A 26,411-nucleotide genomic window follows, 5' to 3' on the forward strand; every position below is an offset into this window, starting at 1 on the left:
CTTGTTAGGTTGGATTACTCTCTCTGCCCACGCCAATACAATCAGTGCACTACAACAGTGCAAATACTGGTACAAATATTATTGAACGTCAAGCCTGTCACTGCACCTTGTATATAGAATATTAACTTACCAATTCTCAAGTAACAATATGTAACATATGGTGCTTGGAAGCCAAGGCTTATGAGAGACCCTCGGTCTAAGGTTCTCATGGTTATCACTTTAAATTAAGTGTAAAAATACACAATTTAGATGGCTATTTAAAGTGGTAGCTTTATAATTGATTATAACCAGCATCACTTTAATATTTATCTATATTAAATATTGTGTCTTGTTTTAGAACTGCTGTAGGTTTTCATAGCACGTCATTGTAACCAAACACTCGGACTCCTTATGTTGTACCCAGGGGGGCTCTGACTGGTGAAAATTGAAGGAGGAAATTCAATAGATAAACTTTAAATTTACACATTAATTACACTTATGATTTATTGAAATTATGTTCTTCGAAGTCTGATGGTCACTTTTTGGATGAGTAAAGGATGTTATTCCAAACAGGAACGCCAAGAGGCACTAGCATAAAAGAACAGCAGTGATGTAACACAGACACCAAACCTTTCACAAACCTTAAGGCCAAAAAAAATGGTAATTTACAAACGGTACTTTATTTTGCTGTAAAGCTGAACTACACAATACTACTAAACAGCGATAACATAAAATATACATTTAAAATATACATTGTTTTAAAGTGTCCATAGTTCAGAATGTATGCCGCCCCCCCACCTTGGAGAGGCAGTGTTTTTAAGAGGACTTCTAAAAGTACTAGTAGCAAGAGAAGCTTTAATTAGCTAAGACTTACAAAGCAACAGAACCGTGCTGCTTCATTATGAAAGGTACGCAACATACACAAAAGCAAACGTGTGTCCATATTAGAAAGGCATGTAAGAAAATGACCCTGCCCAAATCAAAAGGACAGGAGAATGTGGCCGTTACTTGACTTATTTGAGTGTAAATCTGGATCGTACAGGTTTTCCTATCTAATCTCCAAACCGGTTCATATTTCATGATCTGGTTAACAAAATAAGTGTCACAGACGCAATGGTTTCTGTCCACATATAAATTACGCAACCGAGACTAAACCTAAACACCACTGTACATGCTTTACCTACAACAACAAACATTCAAGACTTGCCTTTTAGTCCTGGACCCACCGTGATTACACGTTTTCAAAACGCAGAACAGATTTTTAAGCAAAATGAAACCTTTGTATAAACTTGGTGCAAAACAATGGATGTCTTAATCTTTTGTTTTTGTCTACACAAATTCTACTCTTTTCTTTCTCTGATCTAAAAAAAAAAAACAAAAAAAAAAACAAAAAAAACAAAAAAAAAAACATTGAAGCCCAGAATGCACATTTATAAGGTTATCTGTGTGAAATTAGCATTTCTCATCAGGAACAGAATTGCAAGAAAGACATTAAAGTATTTTTCTAACCTACAACAGCAAATACCATATGTGTGTGTCTTAGGTAATGTACATTTAGGTCAAAATAGTATTAATATGTAATCAATTATTCTCCCCAGACTCAAACTCTCAATACGGTTGTGCTTACTAGGTCTTCTATTCTCAGTCATTCTCAACCAATTTTAAGTGACTTGCCATTGCTATTTTACTGACATCAAGTAATGTATTGGATCACGCTGCAGGTGTACACAACAAATTCTTCAATATGCACAAATCAGAACAAAACAAAAGCATTAAAAAGAAAACCAAAAACTTGACAAACATGATTAACATATCACAAATTACTTAAGGCACACGAAAAAAAAATCCCCTCTTCAAACTCCCTAAACAGACAACAGACTGGAACCCCGAGATTTTCACCATAAGCACACATGTGAATCAGTCATTATCGTTATAACTTTGACAGATGCTTTTAGGCTATTGGAATATGCATGTTTCTGTGAGTTACTGAGGACTGACTTAGTGAAGCTAAGAATTAAATATATACAAGCAGTTATGAATACTTAAGTACAATGCGTCTTGTCCAGCTATTTCTGGATTTAAGGAATCTAATGGTGGATCAAACAGATGGACCACTCAAAAAAAACAAAAAGGAGGCCACTGTGGCTCAGGTTAACCCTAGGCAGCTCTGATAAAGAATATACCAAAGTGAGAGCACAAGACATATTGCAATGGGAAATGTGGAGAGCAGCTTTAGAACTTCTCATTCATGAACGAAGCACTAAACTTTTCAGTTTCAGATCTTAAAATCTGGGCCCACAGTGCAGAGGTTAAATCCAGCCTTGTTACAGCAACACCAAGACAGGTGGCCAGGCTAGTGAGAAGCTCAGATCTTTGGGACAGATTGAGCCAGTCTGTTCCTCATCATCTTTACTCTATAGGACTAAATAAACCCATGAAACTTTGAGAAACAAATCAGTATGAACCTGGCTCAAACTCTCTAGAAGATCTGGTGTCACTTTAGTAGCCGTAGCCGTCAACATGGCAGTTATATATATCTCTTGGTCCCCATCACCTATGAAAAGTACTGTTTCGGTCTAAGAGCTGATGATTTGCCCCGACCATGTCTCATGCTTTGTGTGAGGGGATAGATGGGTAAGAACGACCTCCACAGCCTGAAATTTCTGGTTCTTCGGTGGGATTGGGCACATCTTGTATGTTACCTCATCACCTTCAACTGGCACATACTCCCCTTCAATGCTGGTGGAAGAAAAAAGTGATTCAGAGAAGGGAAATTAAATGATCATGCATTAGTCGCTTAATTATGGTCTTTGCCGTGTATTAGTACACATTAGGTTGTACTGCAACTTAAAAAATGTTATACAGTATGTAGGGTCAGCCAGAGTTTACATAAGGGCAAAGTGTGAATAACTACTAAATAATGAACTCAATGTATTAAAAATGAAAAATGAGTGAAAACCGAAGAGAACACACTTACTCTGATATGTGCACAAATATATCTTCAGTCCCATTCTCGGGAGTGATGAAGCCATGACCCTGGGAACGGGAAAACTGTTTGCAAACCCCTTTATATACAGGTCCTGCTGAGGCCCGTGCAGTGCTAGAACAGATCAAAGAATAAAGTTGTGATTTATTTGATAATGAATACAATCGGTACATATAGAGGGTCTACTGTTGTGATACCGTAGTTGTATCTGCAAGTAACTCGTGTGTGGAAGAAGACATATCCAACACTCACGCCGAGTATGTTCGTGTTCTCTTGGTTGGTAGTGGGCTAGGCAGTTCCCCTAAAAGAGCATGACTTCTTTCCCAGAGCTTACTCCCTTCGCGGTGGAACGGGTAGGAAAGAGCACCTGGAGATTTTGGAGAATGGAGCGGTTGGGTGGGTGTAGTGGGGTCTGATGACATATTTGCGCTTAACAGGATCAAGGAGGAACTACTCTTCTACCACCTGGAATCAACACAAGGAATTAGAGATAAGATAGATGTACAAAAAAAACTATAAGCCTATAAATGGCCAGAACAGCATGTTCACTGTTGAATTCATACAGAGGCCCATTGTCTAAGTAAAATCGAGACTTCAAAGAACTGTATCAATTTGAGGGTCTGTACATGAATCTTGTCTATAGTCAGCAATTGCATTGGACACCACGACACTATATCAACATAACACAAACACATGATGGCCAAGGGAAAAAGTTAAAAAGGTAAACAAGTAGGCATGAAGAGGGCTTATTGAACGGCTATCATGTACAGAGCAGTTATTAAATTAGAAAAGCAAGGAATTCAAGATATTCCAGATTACTATATGAAAACAAACCGTGGCAGACAAAGGACACTTTAACCCCTTCGCGACCTTTGCCGGTTCAGGACCGTCATGACAAGAAGGTCACTAAATGACCTTTGACGGTCCTGAACCGTCAAAAAGTTAAATAAGCTTAGAAAGTGATCAAGGATCACTTTCTTCGCTTAAACGGCCTTGCTGCAATGCCTCGATGTCGAGGCATTCAGCAAGGCCGAGATCGGCATCGGGGGCCATGTCTGGCCCCTCCCCGGGGCGTCAACAGCCGCCATACATTGTATGGCGGCGGACGCCCGTTTTAAAAGCGTTTAGGAGGCGATCAACGATCGCCTCCTAAACTTAAATGGTGTCGCTGGAATGCCTCGATCAGGAGGCATCCAGAGACACCAAACACTTACCTTTAGGTGGGCTGTGACCGCTCCGGAGAGCGGTCACAGCCGCAGCTGCCGGTGATCTTCGCCATCAAGTAAGATGGCCGCCGCTCTGTAAAAAAAACAAACGAGACAAAGTTTGCTAGATGGTCTCCAGACCCTCTAGAGAACTGGCTCCACTTGCTGGTTGAATACAGGTACTGCATTCAACCATGCAAGTCAATGGAGCCCAGCTTTCTAATCACTATGTGATTAGTAAAATATTCAAAAAAAAAATAATAAAAAAAAAAATGGGAAAAAAAAAAAATGTGCTAACATTTAAAAATTATGCAGTGATGTCACTAGATGAACCATCCAGTACCAGCAAAATGTGTAAAAAAATATAAAAAAAGTATTAAAAAAATAAAAAAATAAAAAAATAAAGTTTATTATTTTGAGCAAGTGCTAAAATTTCTCAAAAATCTCAAAGAGTTAAAATAAAAGCACTTCAAATACCCAAGGGGTGTCTAATATATAAAAAAAATGGCTGATGGGGTAAATTGGAGTGGCCTAGCTCACAGATAGGGCATAGGTACAGACTGACCAAAATGGAGAAAAAAAGCGCACTTCCCAAATGTGGCATTTTAAATCTGAAACAACCCGACAAACCCATGCATGTCGGGTATCACTGCACTCAGGAGATGTTCCTGAACACATATTGGGGGGTTGTTTGACAGTGACATATACCAGAACCTGTATATCTATAACTAAAGTACAATTTGTGTGAAAAAAATTACTATTACAAAGTTTGACAAAGTGTAGTTCTATAATTGGTGCATGGAAAGGGTTAAAATAACAGCATTCGGAATACCCTGGGGTGTCTAGTTTTCCAAAATATATGGTTTGAATGGGTTAAATTGAGTTAACCGGCTTCAAAGATATTCCAAAGAGGAGATGGAGGCAGAATGACCAAATGACCACCTGAATTACGCATGCCCCAAAAGTAGCCTTTTACCAGCCAAACAATCTGACAAACCCATGCATGTGGGGTATCGCTGTACTCAGGAGATGTTCCTGAACACATATTGGGGTGTTGTTTGATAGTGACATATATCAGAACCTGTATATCTATAACTAAAGTACAATTTGTGTGGAAAAAAAAATAAAAAAAATTACTATTACAAAGTTTGACAAAGTGTAGTTGTATAATTGGTGCATGGAAAGGGTTAAAATAACAGCATTTGGAATACCCTGGGGTGTCTAGTTTTCAAAAATATATGGTTTGAATGGGTTAAATTGAGTTAACCGGCTTCAAAGATGTTCCAAAGAGGAGATGGAGGCAGACTGACCAGATTTGTTAAAAAAGATTTGGAAATCATAAAACGCTGCTTGTACTTATTGCCCTATAACGTACAAAAAACAGCAAAAAAACATAAAAACATTGGGTATCTCTAAACTCAGGACAAGTAGTAGAATCTATTTAGCTAGTTTTTTTACTTGCTTTTTTAGGTGAGTAAAAGATTTTTCAAATAAAAGTCATAAAATGTCTTTTTTTTCAATTTTTCACCAGGTTTTTTTTTATTTTTTTTATAGTAAATAAGATGATACGGTCAAAATAATGGTATCTGAAGAAAGCCCATCTTGTCCTGAAAAAAACAATATATAACTTATGTGGGTACACTAAATAGGTGAGGAGAAAATTACACCTGAACACAAGCACCACAAAAGTGTCAAAACAGCCTCGGTCCCACAGGGTAGAAAACGAAAAATGAGCCCGGTCCTTAAGGGGTTAAGGGAATGAAGTTATGCTTCTTAAATAAAGGCTATGCTATGTTGAACATGTCACCACATGCAGCTTTAGAGTGTCATTTAACAAGAACCTTTAACCTGATAGTGCTTACATCACAGGTTAAGAGCTACCTGTTTCATGAATATGGTTATGGAAATTATTATGAGGTATGACCATTAATAATTATGACCCATATATCAAAGAAACTAACAATTGCTTTATTGCTTCTCTTTAATTTAATAATTTTACTACAGCAGGCTTCTTCTCACATGTATCCCTCTGATCAATTTTTAATCATTTGCAGTGAAAAAGCACAGTCTACTGTCCCACCAACAAAGAATGCATTTTTTAAGTATATTAATATGCATTATTTAACCTGCAAGGGGCTTTAAAAAAAAAAGCTGTGGTTGAATCAGACAATCAGGAGCAAGAACACTCTCCCATCGCCATCAATGGAAGTGTTTCCTTTACACGTAAGCTAGGGGCTCGAACTGGCCGGTGGAGAGTATAACTCACGCGCGCTGTAGCATGCGTTCAGTCAAACATCTCCTGTGTGCCAAGTTGTGCGGGAGGAGTGGATTCAACAGGAAACAACTGATATTGAACCAGCATGCGCACTACAATCATAAAACTATTTTAAAAAGGCCTTTAACCAGACGAATCCACATCAATTGCCCCACATCTTCACATTCTTCAAGTAGCCTCACATAGTACTTCAGTAATGCAGGGCTCGACAAATCCCAGGCGCCAGGTCGCCATGGCGACAGAGAATTTTGTCCTGGCACCTAGGTTTTGTAAGCCTCTTACATCCAGAAAAAATTGTGGATGTAAGAGGCTGAGTCACCACACGGGGGCGCTGCTGCTGCTGTCTCCTGCTGCTGTCTGCCCAGGAGTCTGGGCAGACAGCACAGCCACTCAGAGCCCGCCCCCGAGCCTGAGATCACTCCCACGGAGTGAGCCTGTAGGCTGAAAACGCAGTTGCTGCAAAACCAGCAATCGTGTTTTCAGCTGCCACAGGCAGCTTCAGGGAAGGGGGTTGTGTGTTGATTGGGTCCCCACACAAGTGTGGGGACCTGACACAACACCCCCCAGCTGCCCGATCTCTCCATGAGAGCAACAGTGCAGCGTTAACCCCTTCAATGCCGCGGCATTTAGGGGTTAATTCCCGTTTTGTACGGGGCTCTGCTGCTGGTGGTCTGCCTGGAAGCCCAGGCAGGCCAGCAACAGCAAAAACGAGCCCCTACAAGCCCTTTGATGACTCCTGTAGGCATGGAAGCCTACAGCAGTCATCAGAGACTCCCCCTGCAATAGCTGGCCTATAGACCAGCAATTGAGTCCCAGCTGCCAGAGGCAGCTTCAGGGACAGGGGGAGAGGGTTCTTTGGTCTCCACATGAGTGTGGAGAGCAGCCCCAACCCTCCACTGCTGCCTGATCGCTCCCTGAGAGCGACAGTGCAGCGTTAACCCCTTCAATGCCACAATTGTGTATGACACATTCGTGGCATTGCAGAGGTTAACATTTGTCCCCACGAGCTTGTTGGGACTAAATATCAGTCAATGCTGTGCTCCAATGGAACATCAGCATTGAAAGGGTTAAAATAATAATAAAAAAACCCAGCACTGACCTGAAAGTCCAGGGTGCTTCCAGGTCAAACGCTGTGATTTTAGTAACCGGGCTGATAATGATCAGATCACTCCTGACCAACTGTTAGTTTAAAAAAATCCTGGCTCCTATCTTTTTTACCTGGCGCCTAGATTCACGACAAATTTGTCGAGCCCTGCAGTAATGTTTATGCTTTCGGTATGTCAATAAGTGCCTTCAACTGACACATGGTTCCATGGCCTATCATCACTAGCATGTGTGTGTTTTAGACACAGCCTTTAAAAACATCATAGGGTTGGAAGTGCATGAGCCGAACCCTCCACCTACAGACTGTTACATTTATTCCAGGACAGAAAATATACATCATGCGCTGTAATGCCACAAGGGACACAATCATCAGCAGCATAAACAAGTATATACAGGCATAACACCTACAGTCAACAGCACACACGAAACACCCAAACATCTGTACAGTACCACAAAGCAGCACGGCACTAATCAAACATACATTGAGAGAGAGAATGTGGAAATGCTGTAGGAAGGACACCTGGGGATGAGGGGTGAAAAGTGGGGCAAAGGGGAAAGCAACACAAGAAAACACCAAGGGCTGAGGAGGCAGGAAAAGAGGGCTGGGGATTAATCCTCCTCCTCCTCGAGACTGCCAATAATAGACTAGTGTTTAAAACAGAGGATCAGCGAACAGTGACCTGTTCACCCCACGGGATCAGGCAGTTCCTAGCAGACCACTAAGCAACCTTAAGACACTAAAGCGCCAGGATTTTTTAATAGCACCCTACATGCAAGTTCCTGGAATAAATCCATAGAAAACAGAGGATTTGTGTTCATTTTCCAGGGTTCCGAGCAAAGACTGCGCAAAAGGGCACTACCAGAACAAGTATACAAGTTGTGGGCAATGTCTGTACCTGCACAGCCACCTAACATGCATGAATGTCCTGCCTGCCTGAATGTCCATGCCCTTGCGGTTTCTTCACTAAAGGGAGAGTTGCCAGCAAACTTGTGTCTTAGCTCCCCTAATGCGTTTCTGTTTCAGGAAGATCTTGGCTCAGCCTGTATAATGTACAGTTAATTCAGCAAAATTTATTCAGCCTCCTTACTGACACATAATCGTTATACAGGTCCAGGTTAGCCATTCATGCTGGAGAAACGCTCTACTGTTGGCCCTTCATAATGAACAGTGAAGTGAGAGTGTTGCTCTCTTACAAACTCCCCTGACAACTTACCCTTTAGTAAGTAAATCCCCTTGTGTCTGTTGGTCTAGTTGCCAAACATTCTCCAGTGCGGCATCAGGGAGCTTTGGAATATGCTCCAAAATACACTAGGCTCAGATGAACTGAGATGCTGTTCCCTCCCAAACTTTATAACACCCAGGTAAAATCAGGATGCTTTCTAGTTGTAAGGGACAAGGGCGTCTCTTCCAACTAAAAGGACATTGAGTTCCCTTCAAAACTATTTGCAGTGTCCCTCACAGCCCTATGTTGCTCCAAAAAAAAATAAATTATATATTATTTATATATCTGCCGTAATGGTGGCTCAACTGACTAGCCATTGAGGCCCAATATACTGCAGCATTGAAAGAACAACAAGAAATTTGTCCCCATTAAGGCTTCTAGAGCTCCAGTCCAATGCAGCCAGTTGCAGTAAGATTCCTGGTCTGTACAGGGTCCCCAACACCAAACCTCACAAACCATGCAAACTTGTGTGCTACCTTTACGTTAGAGGAGCTGCATTAGGCAGGATTCCAGGTAGCGATGTTATTGGAGTTATATTTAATTGTGTGCCTTGACTGGTCCAGACTTGCTCTAGCTATATAAGGAGATTGCAACAGCAGGCAAGATGCCTCCTACTCAGAAAGAGCATGATCATTATCTTGTACAAACAGAAAGGCAAACAATGTGGCTTAGAGAACTGCTGTCCCTTGTTCCACAGACTACAACATCTAAGCTAAGGTATTAGCTGCCAGGTTACCATAATACAGTGTGACCCCTTGGACCAGACCTCTGGCACTTCCTCCCAGAATAGCAAACTGCCTATATTGATGTAAGTCCAAGCTCATTTGGCCTCTAGGTTTGTGGGATGGCAATGTGTAGGTTCCACATGGAGGAGATGATTTGGTTATTTTGTTAACTGATAAATATACAGCCTGGTGTTGGCAATTGACACATAAAATTAAACTATGGGTTGAGAATCTTAAGTCTCCTCTTACTCTCACATTCTCACGACAAGCTCCCTTGATCCAATACTTTCTGATTTTCTTAATAATTTGCCACATTTCATAGTCTCCATGCTAGCACATATTCAATTCCTCAACATCTTCAGGTATGTCTCCCTCCTCTCTAAAACATTTGAGTGTATCTCAAGGACCATAACATTAGACCCCATATCCCTTTTGATCTACCGATCTAAATCACTTTTGTAGTTTGCAGCATTTCTCTGCATTGTGTACACAAAATTAATGTACTACATCTATTTTCTTCACGCTGATTCTCATTTAAAAGTAAGTAGAAGGTTGCAGCATGTCTTACAGCTGTTGCTTCTTGGGTAGCTCATCTTCAACGACTAAAAGTTAATATGTCAAATAGCGAGCTACTTAAAACTCCTTTCCAATACCTCACTTTAATCTGTGGATCGCTCCTGTGTCAAGTATGCGCTGCCTAGGGGTAACTCCAAATTAATCTCTTTTTACGGAGCACAATAAGTAAATAAGTAACCAAATTTGAACTCTTAAGTACTTACTCCTTGTCCTTCGTATTCCCCTACGCCATAAGCTGTTCTCAATTTAGTCAAAAGTGTACTCCAGAACATAACTTATCCCTACACTGAAATAGATATCCTAGCTTCCCATAAAGCCCCCTCCCCCTTCAAAATCCTCTTTTGACCTTCAAGGTCTTCAACTCATCTTCAAAGGCACATACATAGACTCACATTGGGCAAAACCAGTGATGTATTTTTAGGGCATTGCCCACAGAGAAATCCCCCCCCCCCAGCTATCCCCCTACCGTACATCTTTGCAAAACACCTTCTGTTTGTGCAGAACACCAGGATGTAACATTGTATCCCAGTGCTATGCCTCAAAAGGTCACACAACACAAAGGAGAGATATTACAGAGGTCTATGTAGACAAAGCACATTATAAATGAGAGAGTTACAAAGCAGATCAACGATAACCCACCTAGACCATTAGGCCGCAGCCCACTGATCAGCCTGATCAATCTTTCCCTGATAAACTAGGGCAGAATATGGCACTGAGCATGAAGGCTCCCCATGAAAGAATACTGCCATCTAACATATACCGTGCATCAGCAGAACACTGTTCACGTCAATAACCAGATGTTTATTGAAGCTGTGATGGGTGCTTTATCTAGTGTTAAGAGGACAATCTACATGATTTTCTTCACTATATTAATTATTAATATTGCCTGCATTGCATAAATGGTTGTACAATATAACCCAAACTTCTATGTAAACCAACAGGGTTAATGGGAGCTGCACAGCATGAAATATTAATATGCAAATGCATTCCCATAAGAGTCCCAATCTTGTCCAATTTCACCCTTGTTTCATTTTCTTGCATTTGTTGTGCAATGCTACTAACAATAAAACAGGAAGGCCTCCAGAAATAAGATATGATTCCTCTGGACTCTGGCCAAGAACCTTTTTTAAGGGTTCTAAGATGTTCAACTGAAGCAAAAAAGAAAAATAAAAAAACTGAAAACGAAGATAACATGGTTGCCGTGTTTCAGGTGTCACTTACCCATGTATCCTATCTTAAGTCAATCATATGCTTTCACATTGATGATGACCTGAGTAAATTACAACAAGTGTATGGTAGGTAACACAGTTTGCCTCTGTGTGGTTCCACAATATCTTATGAAGCAGAGGTACTTAAGCCAAACTGACTCTACAAATGGATCCCGTTGCACAAAAGCACATTACTCAGGAACCTTACCGTGTGACATTTCGTGCTATAGCGGGATCTCCTGCTTACAAGGTGGCACCCAATTGAAACTCACTAAACCATAAATTGCAGACGAGAGGAAATTTCTTGTCACCAACAAATATCTCCCACAGTGGACAATGAGCTGGTTAGGGCAACTCTAATGCAGGGGCAAGTGAGGCCACCACCCCAGAGCCCACACTTCCAAGGTCATTGTAGAGCTGTTGCTACTAACTCATCTTCCTAAGGCTAGGTTTCCACTTGGGTTTTTGTCCGGCGTTTTTTTCTTGATGAAAAACGCCAGGAAAACTGCCAAGAAAACTGCCACTGCATTTACCTGCGTTTTGGCGTTTTTTTCTGGCGTTTTAGCCTTTCTGTGGAAATTGCTTTTTTGACCTTAGGCAGTTTTTCCAGCCTTTACAAGTTAGAAGTTTCACCCAGCTAAAAGGGATTAGGATAAATGGCAAGTATCTGCCCTCTCCTGATGTCATTTACTTGGTAGACCCTTTTGTCTCTTTTCTGTGGTTTGTAAGGCATGCTTTATTTCGAATGTCTGCTCCTCTGGGAAGATTGGCCCCAAATGATGGTGCAAATTGTTTGCTGTTGCTTTTGGCACGCAGGATCCAGTTGATGCGTCGGGTATGTTTGTTTGTAATGGCATGTTTGTTCCAAATGGTGTAAAATTCAATATGAACCAGTCCAGGGCTTTGTTTTGTGTGAAACTGTTTGTTTTCAGCCTATTTCTCGTAGGACACACAGATACTGGGTCCATCCTCTGCATTGTAACTGTGGAAAAAACGCCATAAAAAACGCCAAGGCAATAAACCCACATGGCTTTTTCATGGCGTTTTTTCTCTCCCATAGACTTCTATTGGAGAAAAACGCCAAGATTTCCTTGCAAAAAACGCCAGAGTGTCAACATGCTGCGATTTTGAAAAACTGCCACAGAGCCCAAAAAAGCAGAAAAACGCCAAAGAGGACTGAAAAAACGCCAAACAGAAAAACGCCAAGTGGAAATCGCATTTTGCGATTTCCTATTGAAGAACAGCTAACATCTGGCTGCAGCCGTTTTTCACTAAAAAAACGCCAGGTGGCGCTATTGGCGTTTTTAGCAAAAAAAACCAAGTGGAAATCTAGCCTAACACATGCGGCCTCTCTGGCTCTCAGAGATGTTATATCCAAGCTCTCCACTCCTCAGACCTGCAAACCCTATATGCATGAGGGTAAACAGTAGACCTGGTTGACCCTAAAGGTGAAAGGGTCCTGTCAATTCGTCTCATTCTAGAGCTGGTCCTACATAATCCATAGTCTAAGATTTCAAGAAACCACACAAAATTGACGATATGCAGGACCAGTTGTCCCTTCTTGAATTAAAAACCACCTTGGGTTGGCCGCTCATAATGCGCATTCAGGAGGTGTGATGAAAATGTACAGCTCATCGAAAATGCATGATACTAGTGCCTAGGGCTGATTACGGAGTTCCAAAAAGTCTTGCATGTGTTAACACATCCCCGTACATTACAAGACGCTTCCCTTGCAACATTGCTCAGGAGGCATCCTTCACAGTAGTGGAGTTGCAGGAAAAAGCTGTAGATTATAGTCTAAAGAGGAGCTCTAAGTTTTGTTATCATGCGACTCTTGGCAACCATACTATATTCCCACACATCAGTAACTGTTTGTGCTTTTTGGCAGTTACTTAGCAAATCTGTGTGTTAACTGCCAAGGTTTCCCATGAGCTGCAAATGCTCCTGAGAAATGAAAGCCTGTTTACTGAAATGTCATGATGCAGTCATTTAAGACTTTTTGTTAAATTTTGTTAAAGCGATGGACAACAGGGGACAACTTAATGCACCAGTAACCCAAGAACACAACGAACCAGTCTGTGTTTTATGTAAAGACGTACAATTTAATATGGTTATGAGTTATTGGTAAAGTGTTACTAATGTGGGTCTATCCCAGGAACACCATCCACCTTCCAGCCAAGTACTAACAGTTCCCTTGTGTACAAATATTGGAGGCTGGTCTCCTACCAGCAGATAATACCTGCTGTGGAAAAGCTACCCATTGATAAACATCAACAGTAGCTAAAGATTCCTTCTTTTATTGCATTTACTTTAATGACAGCATCCGTTTCCATAGCCTGCAAACACCTCTTACAGCACATACTGGAATGGTTTACTTCATGTCCAGAAGCTCCTGGCACCATGTCGGCTTCTCATATGACCCAACAGAGCCATGAGGCTAATCATCACACAGGCAACAAACAGCTTTCGCTCTAACCCGGTAATCTGTATAACACAGAATACCAGAGGGCCAAAACTCCTCTAGATCATTAGCTTGTTTGAGCTCACCTGTTTTCGTAAGTCAAATTGTTACGTTATACAGCGCTACGGGACACGACGACGCTATATAAAACAATAAACACGAAAGGCAGAGTGGAAGCGTTTAAATCAAGTAACTTAATTCCTTAATTTGAAAATAGGCATCATATCAGATTATATTTTTTTAGTCATTTAACCGCTGCCAATTCTGCTTATCGGCCTATAGAATGGTATTTTGCCAAGTGCCATATTCCAAGACACAATGTGTGCTGTAAACAGCATTTCAGCAACAACACTGCTTTGCAATGGTTATTAACACACTCCCTCGGGGACTCCTGCAAGTGGATTTCACAAGACACTCAACGCCTTGCCAATGCGAGCGTCTGCTTCTTCTTTGTGTCTCATTTTGGAAGCAGGTGTATTTAATGTTTAACCGCGCAGCCAATGCACAACATCACAGGCATAAACAGAACTTGCCGTGCCTTATCTCTAAATACCATGTTCTGTTGAACACGCAAGGCGGCTACAAGAAAAATACTCCTGCAATGAGACTCTGCCCTCCTGGGATTGTGACACATGAAGAAATCAGTCTATATACGGCAAGCGCTAACAAACAAAAACATTGATCTCGCAAAAGAAAAGAACCCGTAGGGCATCAAGGCACACAAACACAATCTTATGCCTGCAGAAACTATAATGTCCATTTAATCATAAATATATATATATATATAAATATATATATATAAATATATATCTACAATCGCTGTATTGCTATGGAGGACTGGCCTGTGTATACTGATCTTTCACTGATCTGTAGCATAATGTGTATTTAGGGAAGCCAAAAATTATATCCTATAGAAATTCCAATGCTTGGCATAGGATGCCTCTAATACTTTATATTACAGAATGCATACACTAAACGCTTTCCAAACATCTAGCTGGAAGCCCGAGGACGGCCGCGTTTGGTTTGCATTAAACAGTAATTCTTACACCGATCTGCCTACACACAGCTGCCTAGCAGACAGACGCACATCACCCTCCTCTTCTCACCTTAGCGACCGATTCGTGGGAGACCCTTCTCCGGCGATCCGAATCTGCCTTGTTATTCTGCATGTAAATCCTGCGCACGCCCCTCCGCCTGACGCCCGTGACAGGAGGAAGGCGGGGTTAGTAAAAGGCTGTCCTATTAAAGCTGTAGCGTCACAACCAGCGATCGCCTCGGTACGGCCTTTTAACACATGCGCTGCCAAAGCCATCTAAGATAGTACATATCCTTAAATACGTTTTACTCTAAATTCAGGAGAGCTACAGCGGTCTTCTTGGAATCCGCGTTGGCTTCCATATTGATATCGACAACGGAGTAATCGTAACGTTGATGATAAGGCGGATTAACTTTATTACGTATTTAACCCCTTCAATCCCAGGGGTTTTTGGTACCTCAAAGCCCAGAGCAATTTTGCCATTTTTGGGGTATGTCGGTTTAGCGATGATTCTCTTTTCCTGTGAATAGTGTACCCATGTAAACTATATATCGTTTTTTCAAGGAGAGATAGAGCTTTCGTTTGATACCATAGTTGGATGATTAGCTGGAAATTTAGAATGAGAAATTTAGTAAAAACTAGCGAAGATTAGAAAATTAAACTAATTTTTTTTTACATTTTCCCTCTGAATCCTCACAAAATTAGGTAAAGTGATGGAAAATCCCCTCCAAGTTTATTAATTCAGGTGTCCTGATTTCAGAAATACCTAATTTATATAGATTTTCCAGACTTTCCCAGCACCAGGGAGCGTTCTATTAGGTGTACAATTTTGTAAAATTTGTATGCCTATGGCTTAACGGGTTTGGGGGTTGTGAACGGGGGCAGGAGGGTTATACTGGCTAGATGTTATGCTAGGGCAATGGGAAGTAAGGTTTTTTAATAATTTTTTTATTATCTTTTTTTATATATTTTTTTTTAATTTTTTTTTTATTTTAATTTTTTTACATTTTTTTTATTTTTTATATATTATTTTTACACAGTAATGGTTAGAGGTCCTCCTAGGGACCTCCTGAACATGCCAGTGATGTCACAATGACATCACAGCCCACATTATAATTTTTTTTTGTATTATTTATATTAATATTTTAATGATTTTTTTAATATTATTTTTTAAATCACTAACCGTTTTTTTTTTTTCAGCTTTTCTGTTACAGGACGGGAGGGGGAGTGAGAGAGATGGTCTCTCACTCCCCTCCCCGCGATCCCCCTGCACCGATCACACTGTGATCTCTATGCAGGTCCTCACAGACCTGCATAGAGATCGCAGCGTCTCTGTGCCTCATCGGAGGGCAGGATATCCCCGCAGGGGATATCCTGTCCTCCGATGACCTTCCGGGTTACGTCAGCAGTGACGTAACCCGGAAGGGAATGCCCGATCGCGCGTTTCAACTGCGCGATCGCGCGATCGGGCACTTTCAACCGTAACAGCTTACCGGCTTTCATGCCGGAAGCTGTTACGGGAGATCGGGCAGCAGAAAGCCGGCAATGCCGGCTTCTGCTGGCAGGGGGGAGTCCAGGCTGTCAAACGACAGCCTGGTCTCCCGTGCAGCGGCAGGGATGTGTCCCTGACGCTGCACGAAAGGCTGGACGTACCGGGACGTCCATAGGGGTTTCTTTGTGGGCGTTTTTTGGACGTCCCGGTACGTCTATAGGGGAACTAAGGGGTTAAAGTAACAATTGTTTGCATATTACCCTCTGGAAAGCTACACACTTAGCACAAACACACACATTTTATATATATAAAACAGCTATGTATTTAGACCGCCAGATAATTAAAACAGGGTGACTGGTGGGCTGTCATACGCTTTTAGAATGGTACTGAGGAACAACAGCTGTTAGACTAAAAATACAATACCCAGACCAAAACAGACTGCGCATTAAATCCAATAAACCAGCGTTGCTAGTTTATTCTAGAATAATCCTGTGGTGCGTACTATTTACAAGTGACGCAGTTTATAGGGCAAATATAGGGCGTTGAGCAATTCACAGTCAGGGTGGCGTAATCACAGTGTAAGCAACCAGCCTACCTTTCGCTCATGCGTAAAGCATACTTGAGGGACCAGGGTCGCGCTCCAGGTTCAGCGCGTGCGCATAAAATGCTATCTCTGGAAGAAGCGTTTAGGCCTGGATCCGCATTTACGCATGTGCGGCAGTAGTTCAGCATTGGAGGATTTCTCATTGGTGGGTGGTGAAGGTGGGACTGTTTCCTTGGTGACGAGTTGAGCGGAAGTGATGGGAAGTGAGAAGTCTGTGGGACAGCGCACGTGAGCGCTCAATTGACAGCTCTTATTGGTACATAAAGGGCATAGAGTGGAGGTATGCCTCGTGTCTTGTCTCACTGTGTAGTAAAGTACTAATTTGAATGTAAAAGCGCCATTTTTATAGGTCTACTAGTCCTCCTGCTGGCCACAGACGTTTTGTATGACTATGACAACTTTAGGTTTTGTCCATACAATATAATATATTCATTTAAAACGTGGCTAGCTTGCCAGAACTGTTCAGAACAATGTCGGCAATGCAAACAGCGATGCAACTAACGCCATCTAGACTTACTTAAGATATAAGTTATATTGCTTTGGAATATGTTTGTGGCGCGGTGCGTGTTAACCTACTTTGGTCTTTGATATACAGCACTAAATACTGACTACCATGTTTGTGCTTGCTGAAATGATGGACACGGTTCGGACAACTCCGTGGCAGTTTGAACGCAAATTAAACGACTCCATAGCAGAAGAGCTTAATAAGAAACTGGCCAACAAGGTTTGTGATCATCAATCAATGGGTATGATGTTACTTTTGTAAGTAGATGTACAGTATTTGTTTTCCTAGCAGTAAAATATTTACGTTGGTAGTTCTCCATGGCAATAAAAGCTGCAGCATGCCTTTAAGAAACAGAGCGCCGGAATATGACCTCATATCCTGACGCTGTGTCTTAAAGGCACACACAGCCTTTTAATGAAGTCTATGGTGGCTGTGCTGAATCGAAACAGCCTTTATACTGTACATAGGATCTCCCACCTAACCGGCCCATTGTGCAGTGGGACACTGGAAGGGGCTTGATCATCCAAGAGGGCTTAGGCAAGAATACGCTACTGCTTCCTAGAAGTCAGGCTTCCAGAATTAATAATTAAGTTTGTGTTTTGCTGATCGACACATTTGGACACATTTGGATTCTGTGTATGCAATTATTTAGGGTCCTGGCTTCAATGGTAGCTTTTTAAATGAACCCCAATCATCCTTTATGGTAACTTTGTGTTTTGCTCTATTTTTGAGGTTCTATATAATGTAGGTCTCTGCATCTGCCTTTATGACATCACCAAACTGGAGGATTCCTTTATTTTTCCTGGGGACGGAGCGTCTCATACAAAAGGTAAAACATCAAAGCGTTTAATATTTAAGGTTAGATGCGGCTTGTACTGGTACAAATATTAAAACATTAGATCAGTCGATACTTCAATATTGTCCTCAAGCCACAAACTGTTGGAACAGCATATGCCTTTTTTAAGACATTTTTTAAGAGCAAAGGTGGCTTTAGCATACGTATATGTATATTTTAACCCCTTAATGACAAAGCCCGTACATGTACGGGCTCAAAATGCATTGTTTTCAATGGATATAGGGACCGCCCATTGTCCTTAAGGGGTTAAGTGTCTGCTGTAATGTGCACTATTATATTCCAGAAATAAAATTACATTAAAGACAATTAAGCAAAAAATAAAATTCTATGGATTCTATATGCGTATTTCCTAAATTTTCATCTTCATTTCTTACACCTGTTTCAGTCCATTTCCGCTACGTGGTCTTTCATCCTTTCCTTGATGAGATACTGATGGGCAAAATCAAAGGCTGTAGTCAGGAAGGTGTGCATGGTGAGTGAACTTTGTAACCAATGAAAGCAAATCATCTGGAATAAACATACCTGTTTGAGGCATTTTAACCCCTTAAGGACAATAGGGGTTATTACTCGTAGTATATTGTGGGACAATGGCTATTTTAACATTTTTCGGTGTTCCTGTTTAGCTGTGATTTTCTTCTTTCTCATTTCGTGCTCCCACACATATTATATATTGTTTTTTTCAGGACAAACAGGGCTTTCTTTAGATACCATTAATTTTATCATATCATCTAATTTACTATAAAAAAAATGATAAAATATGGGGATTTTTTGTTAAAAAATTACTTTTTCTCACTTTTTAAACAAAAAACTTTTACTCATCTGCAAAAACGAATGAAAAAACCTGCTAAATAGATTCTACTATTTGTCCTGAGTTTAGAAATACCCAATGTTTTTATGTTTTTTTGCTTTTTTCTGCACGTTATGGGGCAATAAGTACAGGTAGCGTTTTGCTATTTCAAAACCTTTTTTTCCAAATCTGGTAATTCTTCCCCCCATGTGCCATTTCGGGTATCTTTGAAGCCGGCCAATGCAATTTACCCATCAAGTCATATATTTTTAAAAACTAGACACCCCAAGGTATTTCACATGCTGGTAATTTAACCCTTTCCATGCACTAATTTTACCACCAGCCTTTGTGAAACTTTATGGTAGTAAATTTTTTTGTATTTTTTTCACACACGTTGTACTTCAGGTATAAATTTATCGCTCCTGGTATATGTCCGTGTCACACAACACCCCAATATGTGTTCAGTAACATCTCCTGAGCGCAGCGATACCCCACATGCATGGGTTTGTTGGGTTATTTGGGAGGTAAAAGGCCGCCTTTGTGAGGTGTGTATTTTTTGGCCATTTAGACATCTGATCCTACTGCCCCCATGTCCCATATTTGGGACACCTTTGAACCCGGCCAATTCAATTTATCCCATCCACTCATGCATTTTTTAATACGAGACACCCTATGGGCATTTGTAATGCCAATATTTTAACTCTTTCCATGCTGGAATTTTTGTAAAGATAAAGAATTTTAGGACTTGCTTATTAATTTTTTTTTTGGTGACAGTGGGGATTTTTATATGTTACCATATTATTTTTTTTTTTTTTTTTTTTTTTTTTTTTTTTTTTTTACTAATCACTCATTAGTGAGCTGGGCTCCATTGACCTTGCATGGTTGGATGCAGTACCTGCATTCAACCTGCAGGAGGAGCTCGAGAGTTCACAAGAGGGTCTGGATAGACCCTCTATGAACTCATTTCTATTGTTGATGCCATCCTGTGAATGACGGCAACGTCATTTACAGGATGGCACTTGTGGTTGCTCTTCGGAGCAATCACAAGGTGATCGGGGTAGGGGGGTGGTGTTGCTGACATGCCTCGATATCGAGGCATGTCAGTAACACCATTTATGCTTAGGAAGCGATTCAGATCGCTTCCTAAGCTGTTTTAGCCGGGCGCCGCCGCGATCTTTCATGATCGGTGCGGCGGCGGCCATTTTTCTTCCGGGGAGGGCTGCCAAGGGCTGCCCTCCCCGGATCCACGGTCAGCCTCACTTGGGAGGCTTCCGTGGATGCTGCAAAGCCGCCGATCGCGGCGAAAACGCCGCGATCGCGGCGATGCAGCTATTTAACGGCAGCCCGTACATGTACGGCATTGTCGTTAACCCGTTGCACGGCAACCCCGTACATGTACGTGGATTGTCGTTAAGGGGTTAAATGTAAACAATTCTCAGCAGGTTGGAATATTTGTTCTTATACTCATGAACCCCTTAAGGACCAAGGACGTAGGGGATATGTCACCAAAAAACTGGTCCTTAAGGACCAAGGACTTCTCCCCCACATCATGGGGATTTTGTACTATTATACCCCAAAAATAAAATTTGCATTAAAGGCAATTAAGCCAAAAAAATCCCAAAACTTAATTTGATAAACCGAGATCTGGCAGCCTGGGGCCGAAATTTGTGGCCCTGAGCTCTCCGATCAGATGTAACGTCGCTCTAATAGTGAGCCGTTACATTCAATAACGTTTTAAATGCCTGAACGTCAGTAACCAAAATTCAGTAAATTAGCAATTCACACGAATCTGAATGCACAAGTCTAATATGTGGATAAGCAAAAAAATTATGCTGTTACCCTCCATTATTCTGCTAATACACATTTTATGAGATCCACATACAGTATATCATTTTTAAGTTGCGCCCCCAATATTTGTCTTTTTTATTTTGCAACACAAACCCAATTACAGTGTGGACATGAATGTCTTCGAACCAAATTCTGAAACGTTTAAAACTGCTACTTCCTTGTGTTAAACTGTGTGTGGGGATAATGTAGCACCTAAAACTGGGATCCATAGCTCTCTTGGTTTGTAAATAATGCATAAAGTTCAGGTGACCTTTGCCTCCTGCTAGGTGAAGTACTACTGCAGGTAGTTAAGATAGTTTCAGATTAAGGGAATTTGTGTTGTGTATAAAACAAGTAGCAAACGAGCAGTTATTTTGAAGAGGTTTCTGATTTAAAGGGTACGTGTACTTTACTTAAGAAGATGGGCCGAATGGTTCTTATCTGCCGTCACTTGTGTTTCTATATAAATGTACTCTTTAAATATGCATTCTTGAAAAATGGAAAAAGAAATAAAGGCACTTCATTCAGGTAGAAGCTGCAGCCAATCAGTGGCAAATAAGCTCTCCTATTGAAATCAACACCCTTAACTAAACCACTGCCGGCAACATTCACCCACTCTGCAGAATCTGCCATACATTTGCAAAAGGGACATGGATCGTTTAAAGGGACCTCTGTGCTGTCATATACACTAGAGTACACATGCTGGCTGGAGTGCCCCTTTTAATAAGTGCTTTATTCATTCTCTCTTCTGGAATCCAAGTAGTTTTTCCATGAGTGTTGCTTGTTAACTTACCTCTTGGAAGGCAGCTAATATCACATGTATCACCTGGTTTGTTAATTATATGATGGCTTTCTGTGATGTTATCTGATGATGTTTTGGTATTTAATTTGTGAGAGAATTTGGTTTCTATGGTACTGACAAAATATCTTTTTTTTTTCTTTTTTTTTTCTCTTCCAGTGTCTCTTGGCTTTTTTGATGACATCGTTATTCCACCAGAATCATTACAGCAACCAGCCAAATTGTATCCTTTATAGTTGTATTGAGATATGGCATTTGTATCTTTTTCTTAAGTCTTTGCATTTGAGGCAATGTGATCTTTAAAGTGACACTAGTGTCCCAAGCAACCCCACCAACCTATTAAAGTACTTTATAAGTCTGTTAGTATATGTTTAGTTGAAAGTGATGCTCCATACTACCACCTTAATTTTGCAAGTTTCATGCAATTGGTGCCTGAATCAAGCAGCCAAGCACTGGCGGAAAACGCACTCCCATTGAAATAAACAGGGATAATTTCTTTATATGCTTGTTAGACCCCTGAAACTCTCAATGAAAGGCAGCATTTGAGCTGTCAGATGCCTGTCCTGCAAGTCTAGAAGATGGGGGTGGAGAAAGAGGGGAAATAAATAGAGGGATTCGAGTGACACCCAGGACACTCATATGCATTAAAGTCTGTGAGCAGGGGCGGCCTTAGGTGTACAGGATGCCTGTACGGACTACTTCTTTGGCGCCCCCCTCAACAAAAAAGAAAGGGAAAAAAAATTGTAACAAACAACTAGTTTTAATTAGAAATTATTCATGTTCAAGTGCAAACAAGTACAATAAAATATAACTGGAAACACTGGTAACAATAATGTACCATATATTCCGGCGTATAAGACGACATTTTAACCCGAGAAAATCTTCTCAAAAGTCAGGGGTCGTCTTATAGGCCGGGTACTAAAACTTACCGAGCCGGACTGGAGAATCTGCGCGGTGCCCAGAAAAACATGCCTCTTTCATCCGTCTGGCCCGCCCTTGTATCCTAGTACCTCCTTCTCTGCCTCTCAGATCGCATGCCTGCGCTGCTTCACTACAGTCCTCAGGAGCAAGATCTGAGAGGCAGAGAAGGAGGTAATCGGATAAAAGGGGCGGGCCAGACGAGTGAAAGAGGCGTGTTTTTCTGGGCACAGCGCCGCTCTTGCTGCACTAACGCTGCCCCTGGGCACTTGCCAGACCTCATCAAAAGTCTTTTTTGGAAGATCTCGGCGAGGGACAGCACTAAGAAAAGGTACGGTACTTTTGGAATGTGGCCAAAGCAGTCTATAACCTGACCTGAGCGGTCTAAAATGCTCAGATCAGGTGACAGACTCCCTTGAAGCAGCCCCCTCTCCCTGCTCTCTATCTCCCTGCTCTCTTCACAATTTTTATTTGGTGTGCGTGGAAATAGGGGTAGTCTTATACGGCGAGTATAGCCCAAACTCTATATATTAACTGGAAAAGTTGGGGGTCGTCTTATACGCCGGAATATACGGTACCTTAAATACATTAACTATAGGAAAAAACAGCTAACAGTGCAATCTTTGTAACAAAAACATTTTTCCTTTTAAATATTGAAAAAAATTGGACCCTAGGCAATTATTTCCTCAGCTCCCACAACAACAAAAAAAATATTTGTCACACTTACTGCAGGTCAGGGGAAGGCTGTGAGAGTTAGTGCAGTCTGCCCTCCTTCTGACCCTACCGTGACTTTGAAAGCATTGCAGGTATAGTCCTACAGAATAACACACAAACCCAGCTTTGTAGGTATAGATCAACTTGGAATCACATGTAAACTCAGCACTGATGGTATAGTTTAATAATAAACAACACATGGAAACAGCACTGCAGGTATAGATGAACTAAATAAGAGATACAAACCCTATATTTGCAGGTATACATAAGTAATGTATGGAAACATAGCATATCAGATATAGATCAACAGAATAACACACAAACCCGGCTTTGGAAATCACATATAAACTCAGCATTAAAGGTATAGATAAAAAAAACTAAATTACAGGCATAGATCACCAGCCCCGGTGTCCACATTGACCAGCACCCAGATCGCGCACACAAATTACAGCCCAACCTGAGCCATTTTTGTCCCCAAACAGCCTGCCCTGTGCCATCTTGGTCCCATAAACACCCTGCCGTGAATTTTCCGTAACATTTGTCTTGTCAGCGATGAGACCGAGCAGGTGTGGGTTTGGGAATACGAGACAGAGGATGGAGCTCATGACCTGTACATGGATGTGGGAGAGCACATCCGCTTCCGGGTGGTAGATGAGACCTTTATAGATACATCACCAACTGGGCCAAGCTCAGCTGATGCATCCACAGCAAATACAGAGGAAATACAACGCAAAGAAGCACCATATACTTTAGTGGTGAGTGAATTAGCAAAGTCTCTGGGTAAGGGTGAAGGAGTCAAATATTTCAGTAGTAAATATCTTTATGTATATTATTTGTTTTATGTGCTATAATCGGTTTTGAGCCAAACAATATGTGATCAGATTCATATTTATTTATGTTACCAAATTGTTGTCCAATAATTGCAACAAAATGACACTTGATAAGAAAATCCTAACAATATTTTGAAATAATGGCACTATATATCTTGTCCCATGATACAAAATTAACCTCAAATCAGCTACCATACAAAATCTCAACTTCTGAAACCTTATCCCAGCAATTGTGATTAAACAAGATGATATTCTTAAAGGGACAATGGAATTTTTTTGAATTGTTACAGAATGCTTTGCTCTATTAACCTGCATTTCCTGTATAGGGTTCTATAAGTGAGCCAGGTCTGGGCTTACTTTCCTGGTGGACAAACAACTAAAGAAAGAAAACTTTACTTCCACCTTACAAAAAACTGTGCACCTCTTGGGACGTTGAGATTTCATCTTATAGCCATGGAAGTACTTTGCAAGTAAAACCGCAGAAAGTTAAATTCGCAAAAAGGATTGTTGAAATCAAACGAGTTTGAAACATAACAGAAGACGGATGTTTCAGGATGGGGGCCTCCGACAAAGACCTCACTGACTCCCGTTGAGTAACTTGCATTACTCATAGAAAGACAGATGCATGCTATGGCTGGAGGAGAAATGGGCTCTATCTGTATTAAATGGCACAAACAACTGTCAGCAAAAATACAATTACAGAATAAAGTCAACTCATAAACAGAATAATTAATAAAAGGCTTAGAGATTCCTAATCAAGCTCTTAAAATTTGCCTTTAATTATATGTACTCCTAATTTTGCAGATCCCTTTTGCCTTTTAATTATAATCATGCCTCTGATTGTAGCAGGTGGTGTATTTTGACCTGACCAAATGTTTTGTTGTATGCGCTTGTCATAGCATTGGTGATTAGATAGGAACAAAAAGGAATATCCTTAAGAAAAGAATTAAGCTATCCTCCAATATATGAAAATTAAAGTTTGCACAAATGGTAAGTTTTTGAGTAGAAAACCTACATTACTGATTTCTTACGGCTGCCTGCTCACTCTCTGACCGTACGGGGATTGGCAGTGTCAAGCACTGCCAGGAACCAACAACGCGTTATGGACACTGCCGGTGCCCTACTGTCTGATAGAGGGAGCAGAGAGCAGGGCGTGATCCGGGGCAAGGCAAGTAATAGAGTTTTATTCACTCAAATGCTTAAAATAACAATTGTACAAAGCTTACTTATATCAAAAGCAGATTTTGCTTACTGGTTTGCTTAAGGTGTAGTTTAATGTCACTAAACAGCATTTGCTTTATTGTGCTTTATATTACACACAAGTCATGGTCCTATCAGTAAGTGCTTTTATTTTTGTTTTTATCCATGCTCACATACAGTAAAATATCCTGTTCACCATTCTGTATAATATATGGATCCTGCTTTACATGGTTACTGTGATTTGTCGAACCCTCTTATTCTACAGGTGTTGAACTCTTTTTGTGCCATTTTATGTTGACATGTTTGTATATACCTTTCTGGCTCATTGATTCCATACTGTGTTTAGAGACGTAAGGAATGTAAAGTCAAGGCAGGGCTTTAATCTATAACTTACACATTATACAAGACAACTACCATTCAATTTAAGAGGTTTCAATTTTATGTTTTGAACAAACTAGGTGAAAGCGTGGTAAAGTGCTCTTGTCTGTTTGTTTCTTATTGTGTCTTTTGCCTGGGAAGAATCTTGAGGTCATCCTGCTATACTGCACTTTCCATTACCTGCTCAAGACACTTCGTGCAATTGGAAATAGCTTGACTTTACAAAGTTGGACTACAACTTGTAGATCACTTTGTTAGAAAAGCATTTATATGAGAGTGATTACATTTTGTATATATTCACAGGCCACCTCCACATCTCAACTGCAAATCACTTTTTATTGCAACTCATTTGGTTATGATAAAGGGAGTGTAAGTATAAAGATTATTTTAAAACCCATAATCACACTCTTTCTTATAGTGGTTGGTATGAAAATAAATACCATGAAGTTAGTGTGATGCGACCAAAATATCTGAGGATTTGTTAGAAGCTAGATAGCGTGGGCAGTGAACTGCCTACTGGTACAATATTAGATCGGGAACAGGAACAAGCTGTCTGGAACTGCAGTTAAGGGTGCAGGTTTTCCATAGTGATTAATAAAACAGTATGTGCTTGGGTTATTCATCACTCCACCAACAAGTCTATGCTGTCCTAAGATTATCATCACATTCCTACAGTGGTGGTGATATAATAAGACATGCTGCATGCAGTTCTGTAAACATAAA

At 40.8% G+C, this 26,411-nt stretch overlaps 2 protein-coding genes across 3 annotated transcripts; one reads left to right on the forward strand and one right to left on the reverse strand.

The window, feature by feature from the left end:
* Positions 1-1,389: 1,389 nt before the first annotated feature.
* CSDC2 (cold shock domain containing C2) lies at positions 1,390-16,958 on the reverse strand. 2 transcript variants are annotated; one of them, XM_053468908.1, is made up of 4 exons: positions 16,866-16,958; positions 3,218-3,430; positions 2,957-3,079; positions 1,390-2,718 (listed from the first exon to the last, which is right to left on the reverse strand). In XM_053468908.1, exons 2-4 carry the CDS (start codon positions 3,385-3,387, stop codon positions 2,556-2,558), a joined length of 456 nt encoding a protein of 151 aa, XP_053324883.1. In that variant the 5' UTR covers positions 3,388-3,430; positions 16,866-16,958; the 3' UTR covers positions 1,390-2,555. The 2 variants fall into 2 exon arrangements, with proteins under 2 accessions (XP_053324883.1, XP_053324882.1); XM_053468907.1 differs by lacking the exon at positions 16,866-16,958 and adding an exon at positions 14,849-14,939.
* A 99-nt stretch (positions 16,959-17,057) lies between these two features.
* POLR3H (RNA polymerase III subunit H) lies at positions 17,058-25,536 on the forward strand. The gene is made up of 7 exons (XM_053468906.1): positions 17,058-17,154; positions 17,470-17,598; positions 18,112-18,208; positions 18,621-18,707; positions 21,808-21,871; positions 23,831-24,035; positions 24,437-25,536. The coding sequence occupies exons 2-7, from the start codon at positions 17,488-17,490 to the stop codon at positions 24,488-24,490; spliced, it is 618 nt and encodes a 205-aa protein (XP_053324881.1). The 5' UTR covers positions 17,058-17,154; positions 17,470-17,487; the 3' UTR covers positions 24,491-25,536.
* The last annotated feature ends 875 nt before the right edge of the window (positions 25,537-26,411 follow it).

Source organism: Spea bombifrons, chromosome 6 (assembly GCF_027358695.1).
Source record: "Spea bombifrons isolate aSpeBom1 chromosome 6, aSpeBom1.2.pri, whole genome shotgun sequence".
Taxonomy (NCBI): domain Eukaryota; kingdom Metazoa; phylum Chordata; class Amphibia; order Anura; family Pelobatidae; genus Spea; species Spea bombifrons.